The 26,551-nt window shown below is 49.5% G+C and overlaps 1 protein-coding gene across 1 annotated transcript; it reads right to left on the bottom strand.

The window, feature by feature from the left end:
- Positions 1–9,731: 9,731 nt before the first annotated feature.
- On the bottom strand, positions 9,732–18,494 carry LOC112853990 (amine oxidase [copper-containing] 3-like). The gene is made up of 4 exons (XM_086687394.1): positions 16,779–18,494; positions 12,180–12,465; positions 11,352–11,481; positions 9,732–11,108 (listed from the first exon to the last, which is right to left on the bottom strand). The coding sequence occupies exons 1-4, from the start codon at positions 18,367–18,369 to the stop codon at positions 10,833–10,835; spliced, it is 2,283 nt and encodes a 760-aa protein (XP_086543520.1). The 5' UTR covers positions 18,370–18,494; the 3' UTR covers positions 9,732–10,832.
- Positions 18,495–26,551: the final 8,057 nt, after the last annotated feature.

Raw genomic sequence — 26,551 nt, 5'->3', positions numbered from 1 at the left:
CTACACACTGTAGCAGGGATGCAAAACCCAGATTTGATCTGGAGCTTTGAGCGGGGTAGACTTCTCTGAAGGGTAATGGCCCAAACTGTACAAGATATAGCTTTATTATTTTTTTCTAATTTCTTTATTTGTTTTTTGGGTGGGTTTTTCCCCCCCTACCAAGTGATCACTGGGGGTAGGTGTTTATGGGTAGACAGTAGACACTGGCTGGATTGACTGCTGTCACCTTTTAAGCGAGTGACCCAGTTCATTTTTTACAAAAACATGTTGGGAAAAACAGGTAAAGGGAGATATGGATTAATCATTGTCAACCACTGAAAATGGCTGACTTATCTCTGGCTTGGTGAGAAAGTTCAGCTTCAGGACCTTGAACTGTGCATCGATTGACCAGGCTGGGGGAGCATGGTTCATGTCTCAGGATGGGCTGGACATTTTGTCCACAGAAAAACACTGGAGGGCATTTGCTTCTTTGTAAACAGTTAAGAACTCCCCTCTCACTACCTTTCTTCTGCCACCCTAAGGTCTGTCTTCTACTAACATATGATGAATCATCAGAACTTTTGCAGGAATCACAGATTCCTATCTTTTGCCTGCCCCCATCTTGCTTAACCGTCCTCCCCAAAGGAGCTGTTGCTTCTTCCAGAGAATATCCTGTTTCCACAAATGGTCAACCAGCCCCCTCACCGCCGGGTGGTAGACATTTCTCCCACTCTTCTTCAACCCTTTGGCCCTGCCAGATCACGTGAACGTTCAGGACAGTTCCTGCTGTCAAATGCAATCCTCCCCCACCAGGGGTTAAACTTTGTTGATGGTGCACACCAGAGGCAAGGGAAGTAAGCCTCCAAAACACTGGTCAGAACTTTTTGCAAAAAGCTCATCTTCCCCTTTGTTCTGGTCCGTAGCTCAGAAGCAAAGAGGGGTTGTCTGAGGAGAGATGGGAAATATGACTCAAGCTGAGAATCCAGCCTCAAACAGCTGTCCCTCCTTGCTTCCACTCACTGGATTCTTTCAAAGAATCCAGGGGACCAAGAAAAGAAGGAGGGGAGGGAAACCAAGTCAGGTCGCAGCCAGGGCTCAGCCTGGTGGGAAGTGGAGTGAGGTGAGGGGGTGCAGGGCAGAAGGAGGGTCTTGGTTTTCCTTAGAAGATTTTCAGAAACACCCTCGGGCCTCCAGCAGGCAGCCCAGGAGACTGCCCCTCCCCCCCCCCACCGCTACCACTAAGATTTAAAAGGAAAAGAAAAGATTACAAAGGAAGATTAAAGGGCTGTGTGACCTTGACTGAGTCACTAGAGTTGTCTGGGTTTTACTTTTGTCAACAATTAAGTAATAACACTCAGCGTTAACATTCTGAGTCTTAGGTGCTCCTTTGAAAGGGACTCCAGTGAGGCGGTGCCTGACTTTTAATAATCTAACAGAAGTAAATGATTCATTACTGCCAGGAGGAAAAGATAAATGTATTCATATCTTTTTAATTAAAATATTTTCAAAAGTAATGTAGTCACGGGGCGCCTGGCACGCTTGGTCGGTGGAGCGTGTGACTCTTGATCTCTGGGTAGTGAGTTCAAGTCCCACACTGGGTGTAGAGATGACTTAAAAAAAAAAAAAAGTAATGTAGTCACATAGTTTTTAGAATTTCAGAGTTTGAAGGAGTATTCAGTGAAGGCAGTTCTTCCACCCACCTCTGGGCACCTTCCAGACACCAGGGCTGCCGAAGCCCAGCCGAGACCTGATGAGCACTGAGAAACCCCAGGGGATCTCCAGTGGCAGCGAGCTCCCTGCACGGATGCTGGCATCCAGCCCAGATGTAGGTTGGAGGAGGGGGCCATCCCCTCCCCCTGTTCCCTCCTCCCCCCTTCTTTTTCTCCCCCAGTTCCACCCGGTAGTCCTCTAATCAACTCTTTCTTAATGGCTGCAGAATTTTTATCCCAACAAAAACACCATGTTGTAAGTCAGTTATTAGGCCTTCCCTCTTCCGGAGCCTAGCCGGGGGGAGATAATTAGGAAATCAGTAGTCTTGGACCTTCTTAACCCACACCTTACCCCCCTCTGAGAATTCCCAAATGAGGACCACAGTGCAGAGAAAGAGGAAGAGGTGAGGCCCAGAATTGTCCTGAAAATAAACAGTGAGGTTTCCCCGCCCCCCAGGCCTGGAGAGGGCCAAGGAACTATTCTGAGCTATGAAAACACAGCAGGGCTCTGCTAGGAAATAAACAGCCGTCTGTCCCGCCAACGCCTGTCTCCCTGGACACGAGTCCTGACAGCACCCGATCTCTGGCCAGCAAGCAGGAGACAGGGAGAAAGGCAGGGAGACTCTTGCGTGCCTCCCTCCTCTAGGATGAAAGGGAAAGACACTGTTTGTTTTATTTTTAGGATTTTAAAGATTTCCTTCACTTTAGAAGGCTTGAAGGAGGGTGGCACTGGGGTCACGTAAGTCCAGGGGATCTCTCCAACCTTGAATTCCGGACAGCAGGAAGCCTGTTGCTCACTCCTCAACCCCGTGCAATGTCAGTCTCCTCTGCTCTACTGGGAAGTCACCATGACCGTCTCACTGACACTTCTGACGGCCACCTTGAAACATTCACCCGCTCTGTGTTCAGTGCGACTCCAGCAAGCTCTTCTTTCCTTTCTCCTCTTCCTCCTGCCATAGCATGACGTTGGGCCCCTCTTGGACACCACCTGGACGTCCCATACATTCCCCAAATCCACGGGTTCCTTCCAGACCTGTTCCTCCTCCAGACTTTCTTGCTTTGCTTGTGTACCTCCTCTTCTCCTGCCATCCTCCAGGCACTGAGCCTGGCGACCTGTGGGTCATCCTTGACGCTGCCTCATCGGGTTCTGACCATATATTTTCCACTCTTGCTGCTCCTTGTCAATCTCCCTGCCTAGACCTGTTAGCCCCTCCCTTACCTAATGATCTCCTACTCCCTTTCCCACTCCCAGTCCAAGCCATCTGATACACTACTGGTAAAAGAGCTTTCTTACAACACAATTCTTCTCACCTGTCACCTGAAAAATCTCCAGTGGCTCCCCATTGCCTCCAGAGTGAAGTTCAAATTTAAGCTGACTCACAATCAGATCCGGGTTATCTTTCTAGCCTCATATCTCCAATCTCTCCTTCATGGATCCCTTGTTCCAGTTATATATCAAATGGTTTGGATTCCCCAGAGGAACCTTGGGTTTCCTAAATTTGCACTTCCCTCTACCTGGAGTACAATTTTCCCCATCTCCAGGTGTCCAGATTCTAACCATGTTCAAGGCCAAGCTAATAAAGTCTTCTCAACCCACTGATGTGCACCCTTCCTCAGATATAAAGGATCACACTGACTGAACTCCCTTAGCACTTTACTGTTCTATCTTGGGGCACTAATCTTGTTCAAACCTTGCATTACAGTTGTTTCGCATATGTCTCAACATTTTTCCTGCTATCTTGAGCCCTGAGGACCAAGAAAACATCTCTTCCAGCCTTCAGAACTGAGCTCTACTTGTAGATCTGATATCAGTATGGTAGCCTGTGTAGGTGGCTGTGATGGTTTTTCCCATCATTGACATATGCCTTTTTGTGCTGTGACTTTGCCTCTCTTCCTATCAAGATGTGAACTTTTTATCTCCAACCTTTGAATCTGAGCTTGATCTTGTGCCTTGGCCAATGGGACCTGAGCAAATGTAATGCAAGCAGAGGCTTGAAAAGTATTCGTTGACTAGGATTTGTCCTTTTTGGGTTGCGGTTGGAACCCTGGACCACAGAGGGGAGAAGTCAAGGCTGGTCTGTGGAGACTCATTGCTGTGAGTGACCTGAAAGCCAGCCCCAGCCATCAGACATGTGAGTGAGGCCGTCTTAGACCATCCAGCACCAGTCCATCTGCTGGATATCTGCAGCCCTGTGAGTGATTCCAGGTGACTCCAGCAAAAGAACTTCCCAAATGAGCCCAGCCCTGATGGCTGACCTATGGAAAACTGAGCAAATAAAATGGTTTGTTGTTTTAAGCCATTAAGTTTCAGGGTGGTTTGTCATGCAGTAACAGAAACACCCAGCAGGTGCTCGTTAATAAACTATTAAACACTAGCTAGTATTCATTGAGCATTTACTATACGTCAAGAACTAGTTTTGGAAAATTACATGGATTAATTCATTTACTCCTCATAAAAATTCTGAGGTAGATTTTATTACTGTCCCCATCTTACAGGTGAGGAAAGTGAGGTACAGAGATGTCAAATAAGTTGCCCAAGGTGTCAAAATTACCAGATCTAAACCCCAGCAATCTGGCGCCAGAAGCCACATTATAAAACCATTATACCGTGTTGCAGAATGAGGAAAACATGAACTCATGGAGTTGCTGCCTCAGAAACACCTTTCCCCGCATGCATGCCAAATTCTATGGCATTTTGGGGTCCAATGCTCGGTGTCTGCCTCTAACCCTCTCACCCCATGCTCCTTTGGGTCTATTCCAGGCTCTGAGCCTCTCCTGTCTGTTTCAGGGAAATCCCAGGATGGGGAATTGATTTCCAGACCTGCCAATGTACACCTACGCAGAAACCCTTCTGTCCCATCTCCTCTGTTCCTGCGACCTTTGTTGGGTTGTTGATTCCTGTGGTGAAGGTCTCATCTGGAAAGGGAATGCTCAGGCTCAGCGTATCAGTATCGCCCTTTGGCCCCATGTCCTGGCTTAACCTGTACAGCCAGGGTGATTTTCTCCAAAGACTCAGAATCTTTGGGCTTCCTTAGACCTTTCTTTCTGAGTAAGTCAAAGGAAAAATTGGATACGAAATGGCTTTTTATAAGACCAAGAATTACTTGAATATACCAACAGTTATTGTTTGCTCAGATTGCAACAAAGATGTATTTAAGCACCCATAATGGGCATGACACCATGCTGAGCACCAGGCCAACGAGGCCAACAAGACATGGTTCTTGCCCCAGAGAGCTCAGTCTCTTGGATGGGGAGTGAAGGGAAGATATGTGTAGATAATGAACTAGAATCCAGTGCATGAACCTCTTCTATAGGGTTCTGTCCAAAGTACTGAGACACCAGGGACAACAAACCAACTAGGTTTGCTCAGGGGGTGGTATTTGAGTTGGGTTTTAGAGGATGAATAAGCATCACCAGAGGAAGAAGGGAGGAAGGCAGAAGAGGGAGGAACCAGAGGAAGGCAGGAGGGAGTGCATGGGCAGAGGTGTGAATGGATGGGAATGGACTGGGGAAGCACACACGGTTGGGCCATCTGGAGTGCAGGACACCATGATGGCAAGAGGCGCTGAAACTGATATACCTGGCAGAGAGTGAGGAGCTCCAAAGATTTATAAGCATCAGTTGGCAGAAGGAAAACTATAGGAGGAAAAGGGAAGGAAGGTGGGGATTTGCTTACAGTGGATTTCTGCTCTGGAAGTTAGAAGTGAAGTCCAGGCAAGGCTGGGTGGGTTGTATTAAGAGAGTCTGGCTGATGTCTCCAGGACACCCTGGTTCTTTGGTGAATTCACCACAATTCAAGGGAGGAAACTAAATCAGAAACCGGATTCACCAGATCACCAAGAGGGGTGCGGTTCATCTTTCCGGGAAGATCTAACTTTACCAAAGTAACGCCTACAGGCTAATCTTCATTTATAGTAACTGTCAAGGCAAAAGCAATTTTTTATCAGAATACCAATTAGTTCATTTACACAAGAGGTATAATTGACTTGCCTGTTTTCTTCCCATGACCAAGGTGTGGTGGGAAGCTAGCCCGAGGAGCTGTGAATCAGAATCAGCAGTTGGTCATGAGATGGGTTTGCAGGGACTTGTGCCTCCATCCAAGTGGCTACTGTGCCTCCAGGGTTGGACTGGCCTTGGGCTGGGTCCTCTGTTCTAGACATGGTGGGATTGTCCTGCCAGGACAGACTCTGTGCCTTCTGTGCCTTCCAATGAACACGTTATTTATATATCTTAGATACATTCTTTCTATATTTTTATATATCAAGGCTCCTCTGGCAGACTTGGAACTGAACTACTGTCTCAGGGTTTTCTCAACTTTGGATATATGTTAGAATCACCAGGGGGGGATTTAAAAGCTGCTAATAGCTGAGCCTCATTCTCAGAAATTCTGATTTTATTAGTTTGAGGTACAGCCTGGGTATGTGGAGTTTTACAAGTTCCGCCAATGATTTAATACACAGTTAAGGTCGAGAAACTTTGCTTTTTAAGGCAACTGTGCATATTTCTGCTCTGGTCCATTGAATGTTGATTTTGCTCTTAGAGGGTCATTTACCATGCATCAGGTGCCAAATTCAACAATGATTCTCAAGCATCACCTGCCTGCCAGTGAAGAGCAGCGATACAGGAGAAAACAGCCAGGTATAATTCCATGAAGACCTAGGTTCAATCCCAGCCCCACAGCTTACTAGCCAGATGACTTGGGGGCAAGTTACCTAATCTCTTTGAATATTCGTTTTCTCGTCTGTAAAATGGGAATAATAATATCTGCTTCTCAAGGTTGTTATGAGGCAACAGATGGAAATAAGCTCACCCGTGGTAGTCTCCACCATACTGGCTTCATTTCAATGGGAGAAGCAGGAAAGACTGAGATATCACTTTCCTTGAGGGTCCTTAAGAAAGGGGGAGTTTCCCCATCATATTCTGGCCCACAGACATAAGGTTGCAGAGTATGAGAAACATGCCAAGGACAGGTGTCTAGAATATAAGCCTCATAAGCGATTTAGATGTGGGGAGGAAGAATTCTACTGAACCTGCAGATACCCACCCGCAGAGCCTGAGTGGAGCACACATGGCCAGCCATTGGCCACAGGCCAAGTGTTGGAGTGGGGACATGAAGCAGGTGCCACTAAGAGGTCAGCTCACATGGATAATGTGTATTTGTGTGTGTGACAGTGGTCGAGGTCCTTTTAGTGGGGTCTGTAGGCCCGAGGGTCACCAGAGGGCCCACATTCCCAAAGTTCTCTCCCCCTCACTGGGTTCCTCCTATAACTTTGCTACTCTCACCCTTTAGATCTCTGTGGGCTACATTCCTCAGTGTCTGGTTGTTTTATTTTCTTGTGGCTGGAAGGGTGTGTTCCCAGTAGGGCTATGCAATGGGGCTGCCTCGAGGCTTTTCCTGAGAGTTCCCTGTGCACACACTCTTTTGTAGTGGCTCCAATCGTCCCCTCTGACCCCAGTGGGGAGCCCCATCACACACTCACCGGTTAGCAGGTGAGCCACAGTAGCAGGGCCCCTCACACAGACTTCAGCCTGGGGGACACATGTCCCCTCCCCCATCCCTGCATGTGAAGAAGCAGAGGTGGAACAGCCAAGAGAAGCATCCCTGGCTCCCTCCACCACATTTGCTTGGCCATGAGGGAAGGGAAGATGAGAGCATCTATACCCATCTTGGTCCAAATTTCTTCACATAAGAAAACACAAGAAAGTCGAAAGAGGATATTATCTGGGCTGAAAGAATAAAGAGACACTAAATCACTGAGCCTAGAAACAAATGGAAAGAAGCATAGGCAACTACCTTAACCAGCTCTGCCTTAACCCCTTCCCCATCTGAGCACTTTTCACGATACCCTGTTGCTGTTCTCGAACTGAGAGTGTGGCTCTTAATGGGGTTCTTGAGCAAGAGGCTAAGAAAATTCTGGAGACATCTTTGGTGCAAAAAGGTGATTTTATTGAAGCATGGAGACAGGACCTTTGGGCAGAAAAAGCTGCATGGGGGTTGTGAGGAGTGACTGATTATATACTTTTAAGTTAGTGGGGGTTAGGGGTAGCGTAAGTCTCTAAAGAATTTGAAAGTAAGGCTTTCAGGACCTTGAGGGGCTAGCTACTGCTAAGATAAGGTTACTTTTAGTCTTTAATAAAACCAAAACATTAAGGCAGCAAGGCAGTAAGGCAGCCATGAGTTCCCTGAGCAAGGTCACGCTCTGCGTGTTTCAGGTGTCTACCAGTGGGCTGAGAGACAGATTTAATTCATGTTACATTTCTCTTGCTGTTGTTCCCCTCATTGGCTCCCATGGCTTTTAGTCTTTGTATGGAGGTCCCTTTTCCAGAACTTAGTTCCTTTCCAGCTCACCTGGTTGAGCCTGAGAGTGTAGGCAGCTGTTGAGGGGAACCACAAGATTTCCATGGTGTCTGAGCTCTGGGTTTGCCATTTCTCTCTGGTCACAAGCTGAGCTGGACCCAAATTTCTGTGCCCTCAGTTGCCCTCTTGCCCCAGCCTGCCCTCCCTGAGGGCTGGGTCAGTGGTTTGGGCTTCCTCCTGGGGAAGGAACCCCCTCTCCTCCTGACTCGACAACCCCCTTTTCTAGAAAAGAGACTGAGAGAAGTAGGCATGCTGTAGAAGCAGAGGTGTAGACACCACATAACACATGGTTTCTCTGGTCTGGAAGCACCTGAGAAAGCTTGGTCTTTGAGCCCTACCTCTTCCCCACCTTACTCCTGCCCCCATACTCTTTTCTGGAAAATGTTCCAGTTCTTATTTATGCCCATCCATAGTCCACATGTCAGGAAGGCCAGTGGGGATGGGAGGCTCTGGAGGCTATTGCCAGACCAGGCCGGGCCAGTCCTCACTGGGACACCCCTGGCTCATTGGCATGCCCTCCCCCGACCAGACAGCTCCTGGCCTGGGGGCCAAGCTCCTGATGCTTTTTGGTTCCTACCTTTGGTGACATTTTGGTCATTCATGTTGGCTGCTGCACAGTATTAGAGGCCACTGTCACTCATAGGCCCTGGGAACAGATGGCCTTTCACCATTCCACCCACAAAACCTCCTGAACTGCTGCTGTCCCCTGACCATCCTGCCCCCTCTCAAAAGCACACTCCACATGGTTACGTACATGGCAAGAACTCAGAAGAACATTTGGCAGTGTAGACAGATGACAGGAGGAGCATTTTTGTTCTGATAGTGAGAAGAAGGAAATAGCAGGAAGTAGAAGCTGAAGTAGCAAGAGGAGGGGAAGGAGGAAGAGGGGGAACAAAGGGAGGAGAAGGAATGTGCAAGAACAAGGGAACATGACGACGGAAAAGCGCCTTCCTGGCTTCTAGGACACAGGCCTAGTGGGGACCCTGCCCTGGTACTTGAAAGAACAGGTGGTCCATAGAGGCCTCATCTTCAAATTCAAGGCCCAAGGGCAGAGGAGGAGCTGGGGAGGCCCCAGCAAGCTTCTGAATGTACTTAGTGACACCGAACTGTATGTTTTTTTTTAAATTTTTTTTTTAACGTTTATTTATTTTTGAGACAGAGAGAGACAGAGCATGAACGGGGGAGGGTCAGAGAGACAGGGAGACACAGAATCTGAAACAGGCTCCAGGCTCTGAGCTGCCAGCACAGAGCTTGACGCGGGGCTCGAACTCACAGACCGCGAGATGATGACCTGAGCTAAAGTCGCACGCTTAGCCGACTGAGCCACCCAGGCGCCCCCAGAACTGTATGTTTAAATTTGGGCAATTTGTAAACTTTAGGCAATGTATGTTTTAGCACAATAGAAAAAGAAGAAGAAGAAGAAAAAGAAGAAGAAGAAGAAGAGAAAAGAAAAGAAAAGAAAAGAAGAAAAGAAAAGAAAAGAGAAGAAAAGGAAAAGTAATGATACAGCCACTTTGGAAACCAGCCTGCGGTTCCTCAAAAGGTTAGGGACAGGGTTGCTATACGACCCAGCAATTCCACGCCCAGGTATGTATGTACTGAAGAGAAATGAAAACACATGTCCTCATAAGAGCTTGTACGTGAATGTTCACAGCAGCTTTTTAAAATAATCTTTTATTTATTTGTTTATTTTAATGTTTATTTTTGAGAGAGAGAGAGAGAGAGAACGCGAACAGGGGAGGGATAGAGAGAGAGAGGGAGACACAGAATCCGAAGCAGGCTTCAGGCTCTGAGCTGTCCGCACAGAGCCCGACGCGGGGCTCGAACTCACCAAGGTCATGACCTGAGCCGAAGTCGGAGGCTTAACTGACTGAGCCACCAAGGCGCCCCCACTGCAGCTTTACCCATAAAGTGGAAACAACCCAAATGTCCATCAGTCGAAGAGTGGATGAACAAAATGTGGTCTGTCCATGTAGTGGAATCGCATTCAGCCATGACACAAGCTACAAAATGGACGTAACTCAGAAGCAAGATGCCGCGTGAAAGAAGCACAAAAGACCACATACAGTGTGAACCTGTTTGTATATGAAATGTCCAGGTTATAAACAAATCTATAGTGACAGAAACACTAGTGGTTGCCTAGAGCCGGGAAGGGGTTGGAGGGAAACAGGGAGCGACTGCTAAGGGGCCTGAGGTTTCTTTTTCGGATGATGAAAATGCTCTGGAATTGGATAGGGGTGACGGTTGCGCACTTTGTAAATATACCAAAACCCACTCAATCTTACATATTGACAGGGTGGATTTAATGACATGTGAATCGTTAAAAAAAATCTTGTTACAAAAAATAAGATGAAGGGCACCTGGCTGGCTCAGTTGGTAGAGCATGCGAGTTGATCTTAGGGTTGTGAGTTCGAGCCCCACATTGGGCGTGGAGCCTACTTAAAAAAACAAAACAAAACAAAGATTAAAAAATTGTCAGAAGAAACACAAATCTTCTGGGAAAAGCTTGGCCATCAGTCCAGGCTTCGGCTGGCCACTCTCTCTGGGACAGGAACCCAGCAGGTCTGGGGCCAACAAAGCTGAGTTGTGTCTCTGCCCCTCCCCCAGGGTCAGGCATCACAGGCTCAGGATGCTCCCAGCAGGGAGGGGGTGTCAGGGAGGGCCATACAGAGGGGCCTTGGGAGAAAAGAGGGTACCAGGCTGCCTGGCCCAGTGCCCACTGTTCCCCTCCCCACACACCCTGGCCCTGGAGCCCCTGGCCACATTCCCCATCCCAGGGACCACCCCTAGCTGTGAGAGAAGCCCCCGTGGGAGAAGGCAGGGAGGTCTGGGGCACAGGCAGCAGCCTGGGGGAGGCAGGCCATGGGATTGACCTCGCAGGCCCCAGCATCCTGGTCCCCCCGGAAATAGACAGAATCAGGAGAATCGAAGGAAGGGTCCTGGTCAAAGAAGTTGTAGGGTCGGAGGAAGAAGCCCACACCGTTCCCCACAGTCACCGTGTTGGGAATGTCTTCTGCATGTGGGATGTGCAGGAAGCCAGCTGTCACCCAGGCCACCAAGTCCTGGCAGGGGAGAAGAAAGATGATCCTGAGGCCTGGCTTTGTGAAGCACATACCTGCCTCCTCCAGTAGCCCTGTGTGTACGGATTCAGCTCACTAGCCCAGGAAAAACGTGAAATCACAAAGCTTTTTTCTTTAGTGGGTTCTAAAGACTCCTAAGGAATCTGGCTTGGGAGAGGATGAAGTAGCTCATCCCTGCTTCTCTCACCTCCCCACCGAGCCTCCCCCTCCATCCTCTCAGCTGACCTGCCCTGCAACGGTCTCGTTGTTGATGAAGTCAGTGAAGTCCACAGTGGGAGTCCAAGGGTCGTTCAGATTGTAGATGCTGGTGCTGCTGGGCTCCTCTTCCTTCCGCCGGGTCACGGCCAGCTGGTACCTACAGGATATTTGGATTAGACGCACAAGGTCATCAGCCTGTCCTACTGCCCGAAATGACAATGGAGAGGGAGCACAAAGAGGAAGTGAGCACAAAGGTCTCACAGCGTCGAGCCTCTTTATTATTCTGTCTCCACTTGTTCTCTTTCTTTCTGTCCCGAGACTTCCTGAGTGTGTCCAGTGTCTCATATTTCAAACATCAACTGACCCGTTGTCCAGATCTCAGATAGGAATGTCATCCTCGTGCATCCGTCCAGATCTGAGCCTGCGCCCTGGATGCATGTGTGCAGACATGGCCTGATTCCGATCTTAAGTCAGTTTCAGCGTATCACCTGTCTGGGTTTTAGGGCATATTCCCTCAGATCTGTGCTCTTCTCGTACAGTTTTCTCCTCCAATTTTTATTGTGAACATTTTTAACATACAGAAAAGTTGAAAGAATGGCGTAGTGAACACCCATATACCCATGACCTAGAACCCACCTTCAAGATTTTATTATACTCGAGTTGGCACATAACTCTCCATTGATCCCTCCGTCCAGCACTTGAATACCACCAAGATTGTGGCTGCGGGAATGTGTGTGTGTGCATGATTGTGTATGTGCATGCACACCTGTGGGAGGTGGGAGCAAGTGGCTTCTGAGCAACTTGGGGCCCTTCTTATAGTCCACCTCCTCCAGCCGCTAACACCCTGCCACTCACCTTCCCCAGCTGAAGGCTCTCTCCATGGAGCTGTTCTGGGGCAGCGGCTCCCCAGCAAAGCTGAGCATCTGGATGCGGTAGCCCCGCGGGTGACCCCACTTGTTGCTGTGGTTGCTGGCCAGGTACACGTAGCGGGGTGGGGTGCCTCCCAGGGGGAAGGCGGCCTGCTCCTCAGTCTCCAGCAGCTTCCGGGTCACCTGCAGCCTCTGCATCTGGTGCTCGGGGCTCCAGGGTACCGCCGTGGGGACATAGGACGTGTCCTCAGCCCAGACCCAGTTCTCCAGTCCTGCCGGGGTGGGGTGGAGGTGGGCGGGAAGGAGGGCTGGTCATGCAGCTGCCCTGTCCCCTCTGGACTCTGTCCCCTCCCCTCCACTCACTGCTTCAGAGTGGGGCCAAAGAGAAACCCAGAACTGGGTGTGCCCCCTGCTCCCCTTCCCTCTCCCCAAGATATCTCCTATCCAGAGATTTGGAGAAGGTCCTGACTGATGTCGTCTCTGGTAATAATCCCAGATGCCTTATGACTGGATCTCCACTGACCTTCTCCTGCTGGGGACCTGCCAGGGAGGATGGTTTCCCTGAGGTTGGAGCAGACTGGCTGGCAATGTGCAGGAGTCAGATTCTTCCTGACCCAAGGAAAGTGTCTACGCCTCATGTCTAAAGCCCTATAGCATCACCGGAACTACCTTGCCATTAACATAAAAATAGTTGTACCTCCTCCTCGAGGAGCTCTGCACAGGCAGGGCACTGGTGCTTTACTTGAACTACAACCTTATGAAGGAGGAATGACAATCGTCCCCATTGTATAGATGGGACAACTGAGGCTTAGAGATTTAAAGAATGTGCTCTAGTTTGTCATCAAGGGCATGTGGTTAGTATCATGGTAGTGCTGGGGACCCCTGTCTTACTCTGGCTCTGCATTGTCCACACAGCAGCACACAGAGGAAAGCAACATAGAATGGTCCCACCACACATGGATGGCAGAAATGCTGGCCAGAGGGAAGGAAAATCAGACCCCGGGCCCAATGCTGCTGGAGCTTGGGGGTATTTCTTATCATTTGAGGCTTGGCAAGGAATTAAGAGCAGGGCCAAGTGCACAGTCTGTTCCCTGAACTCTGGGAATTTTGAATGATTTTATTAGAATCTAACTAGGTCCCATATTAGGAATCAACTTAAGTGATCTGGGACCAAAGAGCAGTAAACCAAAACATGCCGAAACTCCCTCCATACCTTCCAAGGACCAGAGGAGAGCAGAGACTGATGAAGCACACTCTCAGTTTCCTTTTGTGGATTCACTGCCCCTAGTCCACACCCCAGGGTTTCTACCCAGAGGTGACAATTAAAGACCAAGAGGGGCGCCTGGGTGGCTCAGTTGGTTAAGCGTCCGACTTCAGCTCAGGTCATGATCTCATGATTTGTGAGTTCGAGCCCCACATCAGGCTCTGTGCACAGAGCCTGGAGCCTGCTTCAGATTCCGTGTCTCCCCCTCTCTCTGCCCCTCCCATGCTCATGCTCTGTCTCTCTTTGTCTCTCAATAATAAATAAACATTAAAAAAAATAAAAATAGGGGCGCCTGGGTGGCTCAGTCGGTTGGGCGGCCGACTTCGGCTCAGGTCATGATCTCGCGGTCCGTGAGTTCGAGCCCCGCGTCAGGCTCTGTGCTGACAGCTCAGACCCTGGAGCCTGTTTCAGATTCTGTGTCTCCCTCTCTCTGACCCTCCCCCATTCATGCTCTGTCTCTCTCTCTATCTCAAAAATAAATAAATGTTAAAAAAAAAATTAAAAAAAAAATAAAATAAATAAAAATAAATAAAAAGGCCAAGAGTTCTTTCTGGTACACCCACACGGGCTCATGTGGAGGACAGCAGCAGCAACAATGGCTAATACTCCTCACTATGCGTCAGGCACCGCTCAAAGTGCTTGAAGAGATATTGCTCAGGAACAGAGCTAAAGAGAGGTGTGTGTGTCGGGCAGAATACATACCTATATTTTCTAGCTAAGTCCAATGAGCGATCCTAAAAGCAATGACATCCCAGTGACAATGAGCACTCTGGGTACCCAGGTCTTGGTTTCTAAATAATATCTTCCAATTAGAAGGAACCAGAACACCTTGGAGAAGTGGTTGATTCCAGGGCTGGAGCAGGGAAAATACAAGATCAAATTCAAACATCTTGTGGGGCACCTGGGTGGCTTAGTCAGTTAAGCATCTGACTCTTGATTTTCGCCTCAGGTCACGATCTCACGGTTCACGAGTTCGAGCCCCGCGTCAGGCTCCACACAGTGCGGAGCCTGCTTGGGATTCTCTCCTTCTCTCTCTGTCCCTCTTCTGCTCACTTTTTATCTCTCTCTCTCAAAATAAAAAAATAAGCATTAAAAAAAATTCGAACATCTTGTGCCAAGAAGTGCTCAAAAAAGGTTGGAGGCACATCAAAAGAACACAGGAACCAACCTGAAGCATCTCCCAATGGCCAAAACTGGAACAGTTCAAGGAACAAAATAAACGATAGTACTGGGTTATAACCCTTAGACTAAAATAAATATCCATGAATCCGTGCAGTTGTGAATAATTACATATATAAATACATGTAAAAGGAGGATAGCCCTTCCTTATGAAGAATTCTAATTAATAAATGAATAAAGAATAAGGAAAAAAATTTGAAATGACCAGTAGGGTAACACTGCAGTAATAATTGTGGCATTAAAAAAAAGTCCACCAATAGATGCTAAAAATTAGTGGGCAAGAATTTGAGAAGAAAAAAAAATAGGATATTCACATGGCATCAAAGTAATTGCCCCAAGATATTTATTAACAGGAAATGGAAAAATATTAACTTTTACAATGGAGAAAGCTAGAAGACACCATCGTAACTAAGTGCTTGAGGTCAACATCACTATATCTCTTGATATGATGGACTGAGAAGGGCATAATGTCATTTCTCTTGTTTTCTTGCAAAAAAAAAAAAAAGTACAGTCTCAATCTAACCATGAGAAAATAACAGAGAACCCCACTTTGAGAGATATCGTGCAAAATAATGACCAATATCTTCCCTAGTGTGAAGGTCATGAAAGACAAGACAAGCCTAAGAGACTGTCACGGGTTGGAGGAAACTAAGGAGGTAAGTCATGTAAATGCAGTGCAGCATCCTGCATTAGATCCTGGAACAGAAAAAGAAAATTAGTGGAAGAACAAATGAAACCCTAATAAGGTCTGTAGTTTAGTTAATAGTATTGTAATAATGTTAATTTCCTGGTTTGATGGCCATACTGTGGTTATGTAAGATGTTAACATGTAAGGAGCTGGGTGAAGGGTATATGGGAACTGGACAAAGTTTGCAACTTTTCTTTTTTTTAAATTTTTTTTTCAACTTTTTTTAAATTTATTTTTGGGACAGAGAGAGACAGAGCATGAACGGGGGAGGGGCAGAGAGAGAGGGAGACACAGAATCAGAAACAGGCTCCAGGCTCCGAGCCATCAGCCCAGAGCCCGACGCGGGGCTCGAACTCACGGACCGCGAGATCGTGACCTGGCTGAAGTCGGACGCTTAACCGACTGCGCCACCCAGGCGCCCCTGCAACTTTTCTTAAGTCTAAAATTATTTCAGAAGATAAAGTGTTTTGGAGGCGCCTTGCTGGGTCTGTCAGAAGAGCATGTGACTCTCGATCTCAGGGTTGTGAGTTCGAGTCCCATGTTGGGTATAAGGATTACTTAAATGAATGAATGCATGGATAAGTTTTTTTTAAGAGACAGTGTTTTAAAGTACTCATCCTTAATCCTCAAACAGTCTTACTAAGAATGGACTGTTACACCATTTTTACACTTGTGTAAACCGATGTATAGAGCAGTTAAGCATAAAAATGTTTCTATCACACATATTTTTCAAGGTGCTGCACACGCTCTCCACTCCCCCATTAGAATGCAAGCCTCTTAAGAGCAAGGATGTTGTTTCTTTTGTTAAATTGCATTAATGCCGTGCTTGGCACAAATATGCATTCAGTAAATATTTGTTGCTTACATGAGTGATACGCTGTTATGTGAAAAAACAGATGTGGCAAAATATATGTACATTATGACCCAAATTTGGTAATAAAAACCTTAAATATTTATATCAATATATCCTATTTGTAGATAGTATACAATATCATAAATGTTATAATTTATTAAATATTGCAGATGCGACATTTTAAAATATGGAAGAATTTTTTTTTTAATTTTTTTAACGCTTATTTAGTTTTGAGACAGAGAGAGACAGAGCATGAACGGGGGAGGGGCAGAGAGAGAGGGAGACACAGAATCGGAAGCAGGCTCCAGGCTCCGAGCCATCAGCCCAGAGCCCGACACGGGGCTCGAACTCACAGACCGCGAGATCGTGACCTGAGCTGAAGTCGGACGCTTAACCGACTGAGCCACCCAGGAGCCCCAATTTTTTTTTTAAGTATGGAAGAATGATCTGCTAAGGGTGAAAATCTCTCAGGAATCCAATGACTTTCACGTTTATTTCATACACTTTTATATTTTTCATGTTTCAGTGACAATTTTTAAAGCTAGGCATGGAGACCTCAGCCCCCTCTTCTGGAATCCTTGTTTCTGCTGGAATATCTTACCTGCTACATCCAGATCCACCTTGAAGTGGGCGCTGTGGGTATGGACGGTGCCCAGCGTGTGCTCCCCAACCTGGTTCCCGTAACTTCGGGCAGCACCAAAGAGAAATGCTGAGCTGATGTAGCCGGTGGCATGGAGTCGGACCTCTATGGCCCCATTGGCGTGGAAGATCATATCCCACACATAGTCATAGTTGAGCATGGTTGAGACAGATCTGAGGACCAGCACTGTCTCTGCAAGGCCCCCAAAATACTGGGAGTAGATATCTGAGTGGTGTCGCCTCAAGGGGAGACCCTGGTTCTGTTCAAACACACAAATGGCATCACGTATTGTCTTAGGGGCTTGGGACTCCAGAAGGAAGTGCCAGTCCACGTAGGTGGCCAGGTAGGGGCAGTCCACCCCCCGGGTCAGGGTTGAAGAGAAGTGACCCAAGCCAAATCCACCATCTGTGTACCGGCTTCGAAGAGCAGAGGGAGAATTTCCACCATAAATGGCCAAGGCCTCCTGGAGACTGATCTCATAAGCTAGTCGTTCTCCCCGGAAGCGGATGTCAAAGATCCTTGGGCCACTGAAAGCTCCAAGGCCAAAGGAGAAAGTCCACAATGAGGAGGCCACTTGACTCCCCTGGACACTGAAGCGGGGGCCCTGGGGGTGGAACTGCAGAGGAGGACTCGGACCCCGAGGCACCTGGGACTTCAAGGACCAGGACCCACCTGTGCCGTTGTCTGGGATCAGCACCACATTCACCAGGCCGGCCTCAAACTGGTCTTCCAGCTGGGCCAAACTCTCATAGTAGCGGCCTTGAAAGAACACCTTCTGGATGGTCCAGTGGGCAGGCTCCAGAGCCTTGTGGTCTACCAGCAGCTCCAACCCCACGGGGTGCAGGAAAAACCCAGCCCCTGAGATGTTGTAGTAGAGGCCAAACCAGGTGGCCCGGTCCCCTGACTGCATACCACGGGGGGCCGTGTTCATCGCCACCAGGTTCTGTCCTTGGCGTTTATAGAAACAGCAGTGGTGGAGGAGACCAGCAGCCTGGGGCAGCTCTCTGTCGAAGATCAGCTGGTCTATGTCCCGGTACTCTCGCATCAGCACGGGGCGTCGGTGATAGGGCAGGGGGCCCCCGTGACGCTCCACCGTCACATCCCGCAGGTAGGAGGGGTGCGGCAGCGGCCCCACCACCAGCTCACTCACGTTGGGCTGGGGTTGTCCGCCAAAGAAGACGATGGCCAGTGCCTCCCGGGCGGGCGGGGGACTCCCCCTGTCCAGGTGGGCCAGGGCAGCAGCCTTGGGGGGCAGCTGCAGCTCCACCGAGAAGACGCAGTTGTCCGAGGGGCGGGCCTGGGCTGCGTCCACCAGGCCTGGCCCCAGCTGCTGGGTCAGGAAGCTCATCACAGCCGTCAGCTCCTCTGGGCTCAGGTCCGCAAACAGCTGGCTCTGGCTGGGGGGTGTCCGGGGCTGGGCGCTGGGGGAGACAGAGGGGCAGCGGGGAGGCTGGCCAGGTTCATATTCCCTCTCCAATCCCTTTTCACTCCCGCCATTACCCATGCCAGTCACCAGAACACTACACAGGGACAAAATAATGAAGATAGCCATAGGTAAATCTCCTGGACTGTCCTTAGGCTCCTGAATCAGAATGCAAAATGGGAAATAGAAAGATAAAAGACAGACAGGACTTGGGAGCAGGATGCCTCTTTGAGTCTCTGGAGGTTCCTGGTCTCTGAGCAGAGCTGTTGGGCAAGAGGCATGATGGACACATTGAAGATAAGCAGCCAAGGGCAGATGGGTGGGTGGGGGTGGGGGTGAAACTGGAGGGGGCCAGAGGTCAGGCCAAGCTTGGGAGGTGGGGCTGAGGTAGGAACCTGGACTTTAAGTGGCCCATGTAAGCCTCTGTCCCCTTGTTCCAAATCAAACACTTAGGGTCAAGGCTGGGGGACCAAGTGGGGGGAAGGGTAGGTTTTGGAGATAACACAGGTAGAAGCAAGAGGAAGTAAAGGGGACAGAAAGGGACTGTCCTTGGGCTCTCCCTCCACCCTCCAGATGGAACCCTTCTCCTGGCTATAAGGCTGCAATGGAAATTCACCTGCCCAGACCGCTCCAGCCAGATTCCCCTCTTCCCTCCAGGCTCTGCTTCTCATCACTCTCTCCTGCTCCCCACCAGCTATCAACCAGAACCCTATGGGCAGGCATGGGAGTAATGCTGAGAACATAAAACACCTGGGAGGAGCTGGGGGTGGTGAAGGGCTGAACCGGATCAACATTGTGGAGGCTCCAAGCACCCTAAATCACTGGAGGTGGGGTACACAGGGTGTGCAACCAGTCAGAAGTGGGGGCAGGGAGCAGGTACACAGTGTAACAGAGATCCCCCTGTCTCCCCTTTGAGCAGGACTGACGGGCCAGGTCAGAGGTCAGGGGACTTGGAACACTGGCTGTGGAGTTACCTTGGCAACCCATAGCCCTCAATTCCAGGAAACCTTCCTCCAAAATGTTGCAGAGGCAGAGAGCAAAGCCACCTCCATTCTCTGCCAGGTGATGTGCAAGAGGCCACCGTCACCTGGGCAGTCAGGTGCTGAGAGGAACAAGGAGAGACCGAAGGTTCCAGGGAGGGGAGATGCTTGCCTCGTGAACCTGGAGGAGAATCCTTCCCAACATGGACCTGCCCAGGAAGATTTCCCCAGAAACAGACATGAGACTGACCTTGCGGGAAGAATGCGTTCTCTGGGCAGAGAAGGGGAAAAACATGTCAGTCAAAGGAAACAGAAGGTACAAAGGTAGAGAAACTCGAAACAGCTCAGCATGGGCAGGGAACGGCCAAAAGGTCGGTGAGTTTGGTATGAGGTGGGGACAAAATGGGGGCAGAAGAGGTAAGATAAGGAAGTTTTGTGTGGCACGTTTTTTTTTTTTTTTTTTTTTGAATGTGAAATTTATTGTCAAATTGGTTTCGATACAGCATCCAGTGCTCATCCCAACAGGTGCCCTCCTCGATGCCCATCACCCACTTTGTGTGGTACATGTTTTTTTTTTTTTAATTTTTTTTTTTCAACGTTTATTTATTTTTGGGACAGAGAGAGACAGAGCATGAACGGGGGAGGGGCAGAGAGAGAGGGAGACACAGAATTGGAAACAGGCTCCAGGCTCTGAGCCATCAGCCCAGAGCCCGACGCGGGGCTCGAACTCACAGACTGCGAGATCGTGACCTGGCTGAAGTCGGACGCTTAACCGACTGCGCCACCCAGGCGCCCCTGTGGTACATGTTTTAAGCAAGGCAGTAATTGCGGGTAGATGGTGAGGTATCCGGGAGCCTGGGAGAGTTAAACCAGGTAAATTGATAACAAAAAGGTCAGCTCATCCAGAAATATTTATACGTCCAGCTGCAGTTTGGTTTTGGTTTTGGTTTTTAAAGATTTTATTTTTAAGTAATCCCCACACCCAGTGTGGGGCTTGAACTCACAGCCCCGAGATCAAGAGACGCACGTTCCACAACTGAGCCACACAGGGGCCCCTCGTCCAGTTGTATTTTGATATGGAAACTCAAAGGGTTTTCCTTTCCCTTGTTCTTTAAAGAGGTAGCAGTAGGGGCGCCTGGGTGGCGTAGTCGGTTAAGCGTCCGACTTCAGCCAGGTCACGATCTCGCGGTCCGTGAGTTCGAGCCCCACGTCGGGCTCTGGGCTGATGGCTCGGAGCCTGGAGCCTGTTTCCGATTCTGTGTCTCCCTCTCTCTCTGCCCCTCCCCCGTTCATGCTCTGTCTCTCTCTGTCCCAAAAATAAATAAAAAACGTTGAAAAAAAAAATTTAAAGAGGTAGGAGTAAAGGTGCTCTCTCTAAAATGGTGAGAAAGTTGGGGTCCTCCATCCCAAAAAGTTGGGGCCCTCCATCCCCAGGGAAGCAAGCCCTTGGGGTTGGGTCCTCAAGGAAAATGGAACTGGTTTTTCTTCTTTCTTTTGTAACTTTTTTTAAACGTTTTATTTTATTTTTTGAGAGACAGGGAGAGACAGAGCTTGAGCACGGAAGGAACAGAGAGAGAGGGAGACACAGAATCCGAAGCAGGCTCCAGGCTCCGAACTCTCAGTGCAGAGCCTGATGCGGGGTTCAAACCCACAAACTGTGAGATCATGACCTGAGCTGAAGTCGGACACTCAACCGACTGAGCCACCCAGGCGCCCCCGAACTCGGTTTTTCTTTCGCTGGTCTGGTTTTCATACTCTGCAGAAGCTCTTTGTGGAAGAAAGTATTTAAAAAATTTTTGATTTAAAAAATGTTTTGAAAACATTTTGATGAACACACACACAACAGTTGGTAAATACATGTAGAAAGCATAAAGGAGTGTACTGTGACAAATCCACTTCCCTTTCATCCTTTAGGTCCCCTTCACAGTCCCCTCCCCAAAACAAGAGCTTTAACCAGTACCTCTTGGGTCATCTGGGCTCTTGTCAGGGCTATTGTCGGTGAGAGAAAAAGGAGAGAATAGGGCTTTTGCACAGGAGAGTGGGTGTGCCGTCAATCCCAGGGCAGGGCCCGCCTCCCAACTCTGCCCCAGCAAGGCTGGCCTCAGGGCCGCAGAAAGTGAACATAAGAGCAGTGACCACTGTCACCTGAAGACTAGTTGACCATTCCCCCCAGCCCCCACCCAAATCTCAGACTACAGGGTCTTCCCTAACCCTGAAGATGAGAACCCCCACGAGCATGCCCGTGAATGAATTTCCTGCCAACCAGGTACAAGGGCACCGAGCTTGTTATCTGATATAGAAGCATAAAGAAACATGACATTTCATGCCTACCCCTGAGTGCTTGGGAGTAGAATCCACACCCAGTCTCCCATCAACTGAGCAGTAACATAGAGACTAGAGACTGGAGAACTCGTGGTCAAGACAGAGACAACAGGATTACCACCACGAAGGCAGAAGGGGTCATTGGGAATGGGCCTGTGTGGGATAAGAGGAAACAGAACCTAATGTCAAGGCCTAAGCCCCGGCCACAGGCAGCGCGTAACCCCGGGAACTCGGGTCCAGGCTCTTTGGTAAGTTATCGTCCCAGCTCCCAGCTAAGAGCACATCATTATGATGGCTCACGTTTCTTGGTCTTGACCTACCAAGCAGAAGTCAAGAATGTTCACTCCAGGGATGCCTGGATAGTCAGTCTGTTAAGGGTCCGACTTCGGCTCAGGTCATAATCCCACAGCTTGTGGGTTCAAGTCCCGCACGAGGCTCTGCGCTGACAGCTCGGAGCCTGGAACCTGCTTCAGATTCTGTGTCTCCCTCTCTCTCTGCCCCTCCCCTGCTCATGTTCTGTCTCTCTCTCTCTCAAAAATAAATAAACATTAAAAAATAAATAAAAGAATGTTGGCTCCAGTAAGGTATCACAGGGCTCTCATGTGGGGAGGTGGGTCATGACTGGGGGAGAGCCCTTTGCCTTGGCTGGTGGGGAAGCAGGTGTATAAAAGGTGCCACCCCAACCATCTTCCCTAGGTGTCTTGCTGTCACACTGTTCCCTCTGATACCTCTTCGCAATTGTCACAAAAGGTGTCCCTTTTGAAGCATTACTCCGGAGACAGGACCACGTGCCTCTCATTAGGTCTTATTTCCCTTTGAATAAACTTGACCCCTGGCCTCTGTGAATAGGATGAGTTTATTCCCTGGAGCCAGAGGCCACCCCCTGCCTGCAGGCTGAAGACTGGGCCCCAGAAAGCTGTGTCTCAGCCGGGTTGCTGCTACAGAAGCCCGGGGGTCAACCCTGTCCACACAGGTCATGCTCCACGCAGGTCTGCAGTGTAGGGCGACAGCTGTGGCAACAGTGTGGAGGTGTGGAGCAGCGCTAGGGTGTGGGGTGGACTCGATGAGGTCGGTGACCTCAAGGACAGAGAAAAAGGAATAAGTCTAAGATGTTGAAGAGCAGAGGTGACAGGACTGGGTGCCCAATTGGGTGTGGGTAGGCGAAGAACACAGTGTTTTAAGTGACACAAAGGTTTCCTGTGACTGGATGGGTGATGGGGCTTTTCACCAGAAAGGGCATACATGAAGAGCAGCAAGTTTTTTTTTTTTTTTTTTTAATGTTTTTATTTATTTTGAGACAGAGAGAGACAGAGCGTGAACAGCGGAGGGGCAGAGAGAGGGACACACAGAATCCGAAGCAGGCTCCAGGCTCTGAGCCATCAGCACAGAGCCCGACGACGTGGGGCTCGAACTCACGAACCGTGAGGTCGTGACCTGAGCCGAAGTCGGACGCTCAACCGACCGAGCCACCCAGGCGCCCCGAAGAGCAGCAAGTTTAAGGGGGAACCAACGAGGTTGAGTTTGAGGTGCTCATGGGAAGTCCCAGCACAGAGGCTTAGAAATAGGGTAATTAGGGGCGCCTGGGTGGCGCAGTTGGTTAAGCGTCCGACTTCAGCCAGGTCACGATCTCACGGTCCGTGAGTTCGAGCCCCGCGTCAGGCTCTGGGCTGACGGCTCGGAGCCTGGAGCCTGTTTCCGATTCTGTGTCTCCCTCTCTCTCTGCCCCTCCCCCGCTCATGCTCTGTCTCTCTCTGTCCCAAAATAAATAAAAAACGTTGAAAAAAAAATTAAAAAAAAAAAAAGAAATAGGGCAATTGGCTCTATGGGTCTGGAGCACAGGAGAGACGTTCTAGGCTAGACGTAGACATTTCAGCCAACAACAGTATTAGCAGTTAAAGAGAGCCTGAGATCACCCCAGGGAGGACTTCTGGAAAGAGAAGAGAGGAGGCCCAAGATGGCATCCTGGAAAATGCCAAGGTCTGGGCCTATGTGGGCTGGTGGGGGAGCAGAGGTAAAGGAGCCAGCATATGAGACCAAGAAGCAGCATGGACAGGGAGGGGTCAGAATGTGGGGAAGTCAAGGCAGGAGTAGGTGGTGTTGTCAAATGCCACCAAAAGGTCCAGAAAGTAGGCGCCTGGAAAAGCCCGTTGATTCTGCATTTAGAAGTGACTGGTGACCTTTGTCAGAGCAATGTCTGTGGCTGTGGGCCGGCAGAGGGAGGGCAATGGGTCGAGAGTGACTGGGGAGGCAGAGGAAGCAGACCCAGGAAGGATAGAACATGCCTCGGAAGAAGGGGTTTTTGAAAAGGCACAGACTGAGAGAGAGAGAGAAGACCCTGCCAGGGAGATGCAGGGTCCCCAGGAAGGCTTAGCAAGATGAGAGTTGAGAAGAAGAGCCAATAAAGAGGGAGAGATAATGGGGCGCCTGGGTGGCTCAGTCGGTCGAGCGTCCGACTTCAGCTCAGGTCACGATCTCACGGTCCGTGAGTTCGAGCCCTGCATCGGGCTCTGGGCTGATGGCTCGGAGCCTGGAGCCTGCTTCCGGTTCTGTGGCTCCCTCTCTCTCTGCCCCTCCCCTGTTCATGCTCTGTCTCTCTCTGTTTCAAAAATAAATAAACGTTAAAAAATTTAAAAAAAAAAAGAGGGAGAGATAAAAAGATACAGATGGAGGAGTGGATAACTGAAGGAGAACCTTCTGGGGGGAGCCCGAAGGGTGGGCTTAAGCAGGTAAAAAGGCTGTGGAATTAATGAGCCCATCTTCATCACGGAACAAAGAAGCTGTCACGGGGGCACCAAGTTCCTTTTCTTTTATAGGGGTTTAAGTTTTCTCAAACCCCCTTTGCATTGTATAAAGTCTACAAGGATGAGTTAACCAATTATCACATAACTGCACCAACTATAGAAGAGCCGCACTGTTGGGATTTTTCTTCAATCAGCATCTGACCTTCCCAAGTGATCTGTTAAGTGCTCGTTAAATAAAATGCTCTTCCATTCTGGAGGAAAAAGACCAGTTAGTGGCCAGACAGCCCTCCTCATTTTCCCAGCAACCTCAGCAGAAAGTGTGGGAGGGAGAAGGGAGGAGGGAGGCATGCAGATGTGGGGTTCTGATTGGAGCAGCTCAGAAACGGCCTCACCTCATCGGGCCAGACTCCCCACAGGGGTCCTCCCCCAGGCCCTGCCAGGAGTTCAGGCCACCATCATTTCTGACTTCCGACCCACTGCCCATGGCCAGGTCTTCTGTCAACTCTGTGCTTTGTAGCTGGGCCAGAGGGAATGTTCTAAAAGGCAAATCTGACACTTGTCACTCTCTTGCCCCAAGTCTTTCCATGGCTCCCCGTTTCTCTTAGAGTAACCATGGCTTGCAAGAACTCCCTCCCTCGTCTGTTCCCTGCTTGCCCCTCCGGGCTCTCCCTATAGCCCACATGTCTCTCATTGAACTTGGGTATTTGGACGGTGCCACCTTGTCACCTCTTGGTCTTTGATCATGCTGTTTCCTCAGCCTGGAAAATTCTCTCCACTGTCCTCCTTATCCCCAGTTTGGACATCATGTCTCACAGGAGCCCTTCCCAAACCCAAGTCAGGAGCCCCTGCTATTGTTGCCCTCCCACCTCCCTTTTAACGGTCCTTTACTGGCCTCACTTGCCCGAGGACAAAAAATGTGCGTCCTATTCACTGGTGTATCCTAGTGCCTTGCATGTGCCTGGCCCTTAGAAGGCACGCTGTAAATCTTCGTTGGATGGAAGCATGAAGGAATCTTCTTGTACTTGGAGCTGGGGCCCTTCCTGGGGGCCACAGGAGAGCAGAGGCAGGTGAGTACATGTGCTCCTTCCAGGGCGTTCTAGTGTCTACATTCCCAGGGAAGTCCCAGTTATGCCCTCTGACCCAAGCCTCAGGGCTCCCCTTGTCCAGCTCCTCTTAGGGCGATGAGTCCATGTCCTAAAGATTTTAGCACTGGGGCACCCGTCCCTTCATAATTTAACATCCTTGATAAGTATTCACTCCTATCGCTTGATCACAAATGTGACGCCAACACACTAAGCTGGCCTCAGTGGTCTAAGGAAGAGATTGGATTGGGGTAGGGGGCTGGAGGTCCACCTTGTAGCCCTCCTGACCCCAGCTGGGTGGACGTTCTAATGATCCACAGGTCCATCTTACCTCCTCTTATTTGAGACTGGGGCAGGTGGTGTCATCCCTACGGTGACATGTAGAGACACAACCACACACAGTTACATTTTCAGACAAATGCTGGCAAGCATTTGCACCCACTCACACATATGACGGCACACAAGCGCTCACGCTCTTTGGTGTCGACATGGGTTTTGAGGTCATAAGCTTCATGTCAGTGTGATGGGGAGGGGGGAGGGGTGGACGCCAGCATCCCTTTATTCCATTTCCCCCAGCAGTGACCACTGTGCGGTTGACCATAAGAAGAGTCAGCCTGTAGCAGAGAAGTTAAATTACTTAGGTCGGAGAAAGAGAAGTAGAAAGTCAGTGTCAGAGCCCACAGCTGGTCATGACATCCTTTTTCTCCTGTGTCTCAGTCTTCAGTCACTCCTTGTCCTCAGTCTCCTTCTGTGTTGTCACTCCTTTCACCCCAGGCAGGCAGTGCCACAAAGTAACGCAGCTGTCACTGGCCCGCTGTCCTCGCTGAGGTCTTCCTCCCTGTTCTTTGGAACCTAGTTTCTCTCCAGCTTACTGATGTATCCCCACCCACTGTTTCATTGACCTAGAAGTGAACTTGGGCTTGGGGCAGCACAGAAGGTAGCAGAAGCTTCTGTGATGCCTGAGTTCCCTAGACAGGGTCTCCCTCTGGTCAGAGGCTGAGCGGAAGCCCAAACTGGTTTCCTGAACTTCACCTCCTGGCCTGGCCTGGGCTTCCAGCAGGCAGAGGTCACTTCTCTCCATTGTTTCTCATTGTCCCCTCTTTGAAGAGAGAGAGGAGGAAAAAAGAGAGAGAGACAGAGAGGGAGTGAGAGAGGGTGGCTGAAGTTTCGCATTGTTATCGGGGAT

Source organism: Puma concolor, chromosome E1 (genome assembly GCF_028749965.1).
Source record: "Puma concolor isolate L17-30 chromosome E1, mPumCon1.1.hap2, whole genome shotgun sequence".
Taxonomy (NCBI): Eukaryota; Metazoa; Chordata; class Mammalia; order Carnivora; family Felidae; genus Puma; species Puma concolor.
Note: the sequence above shows the minus strand (reverse complement) of the source record. Positions and strands in the feature narration are given on the sequence as shown.

Excerpts from the sequence above, each read along its gene's own strand:
- LOC112853990 (XM_086687394.1), bottom strand. The coding sequence starts at position 18,369 with ATGGCTATCTTCATTATTTTGTCCCTGTGTAGTGTTCTGGTGACTGGC. Across the intron at positions 11,482-12,179 it reads AGAGCCTTCAGCTGGGGAAG|GTACCAGCTGGCCGTGACCC; the intron begins GTGAGTGGCAGG and ends AATATCCTGTAG. Across the intron at positions 11,109-11,351 it reads ACGAGACCGTTGCAGGGCAG|GACTTGGTGGCCTGGGTGAC; the intron begins GTCAGCTGAGAG and ends CTCCCCTGCCAG.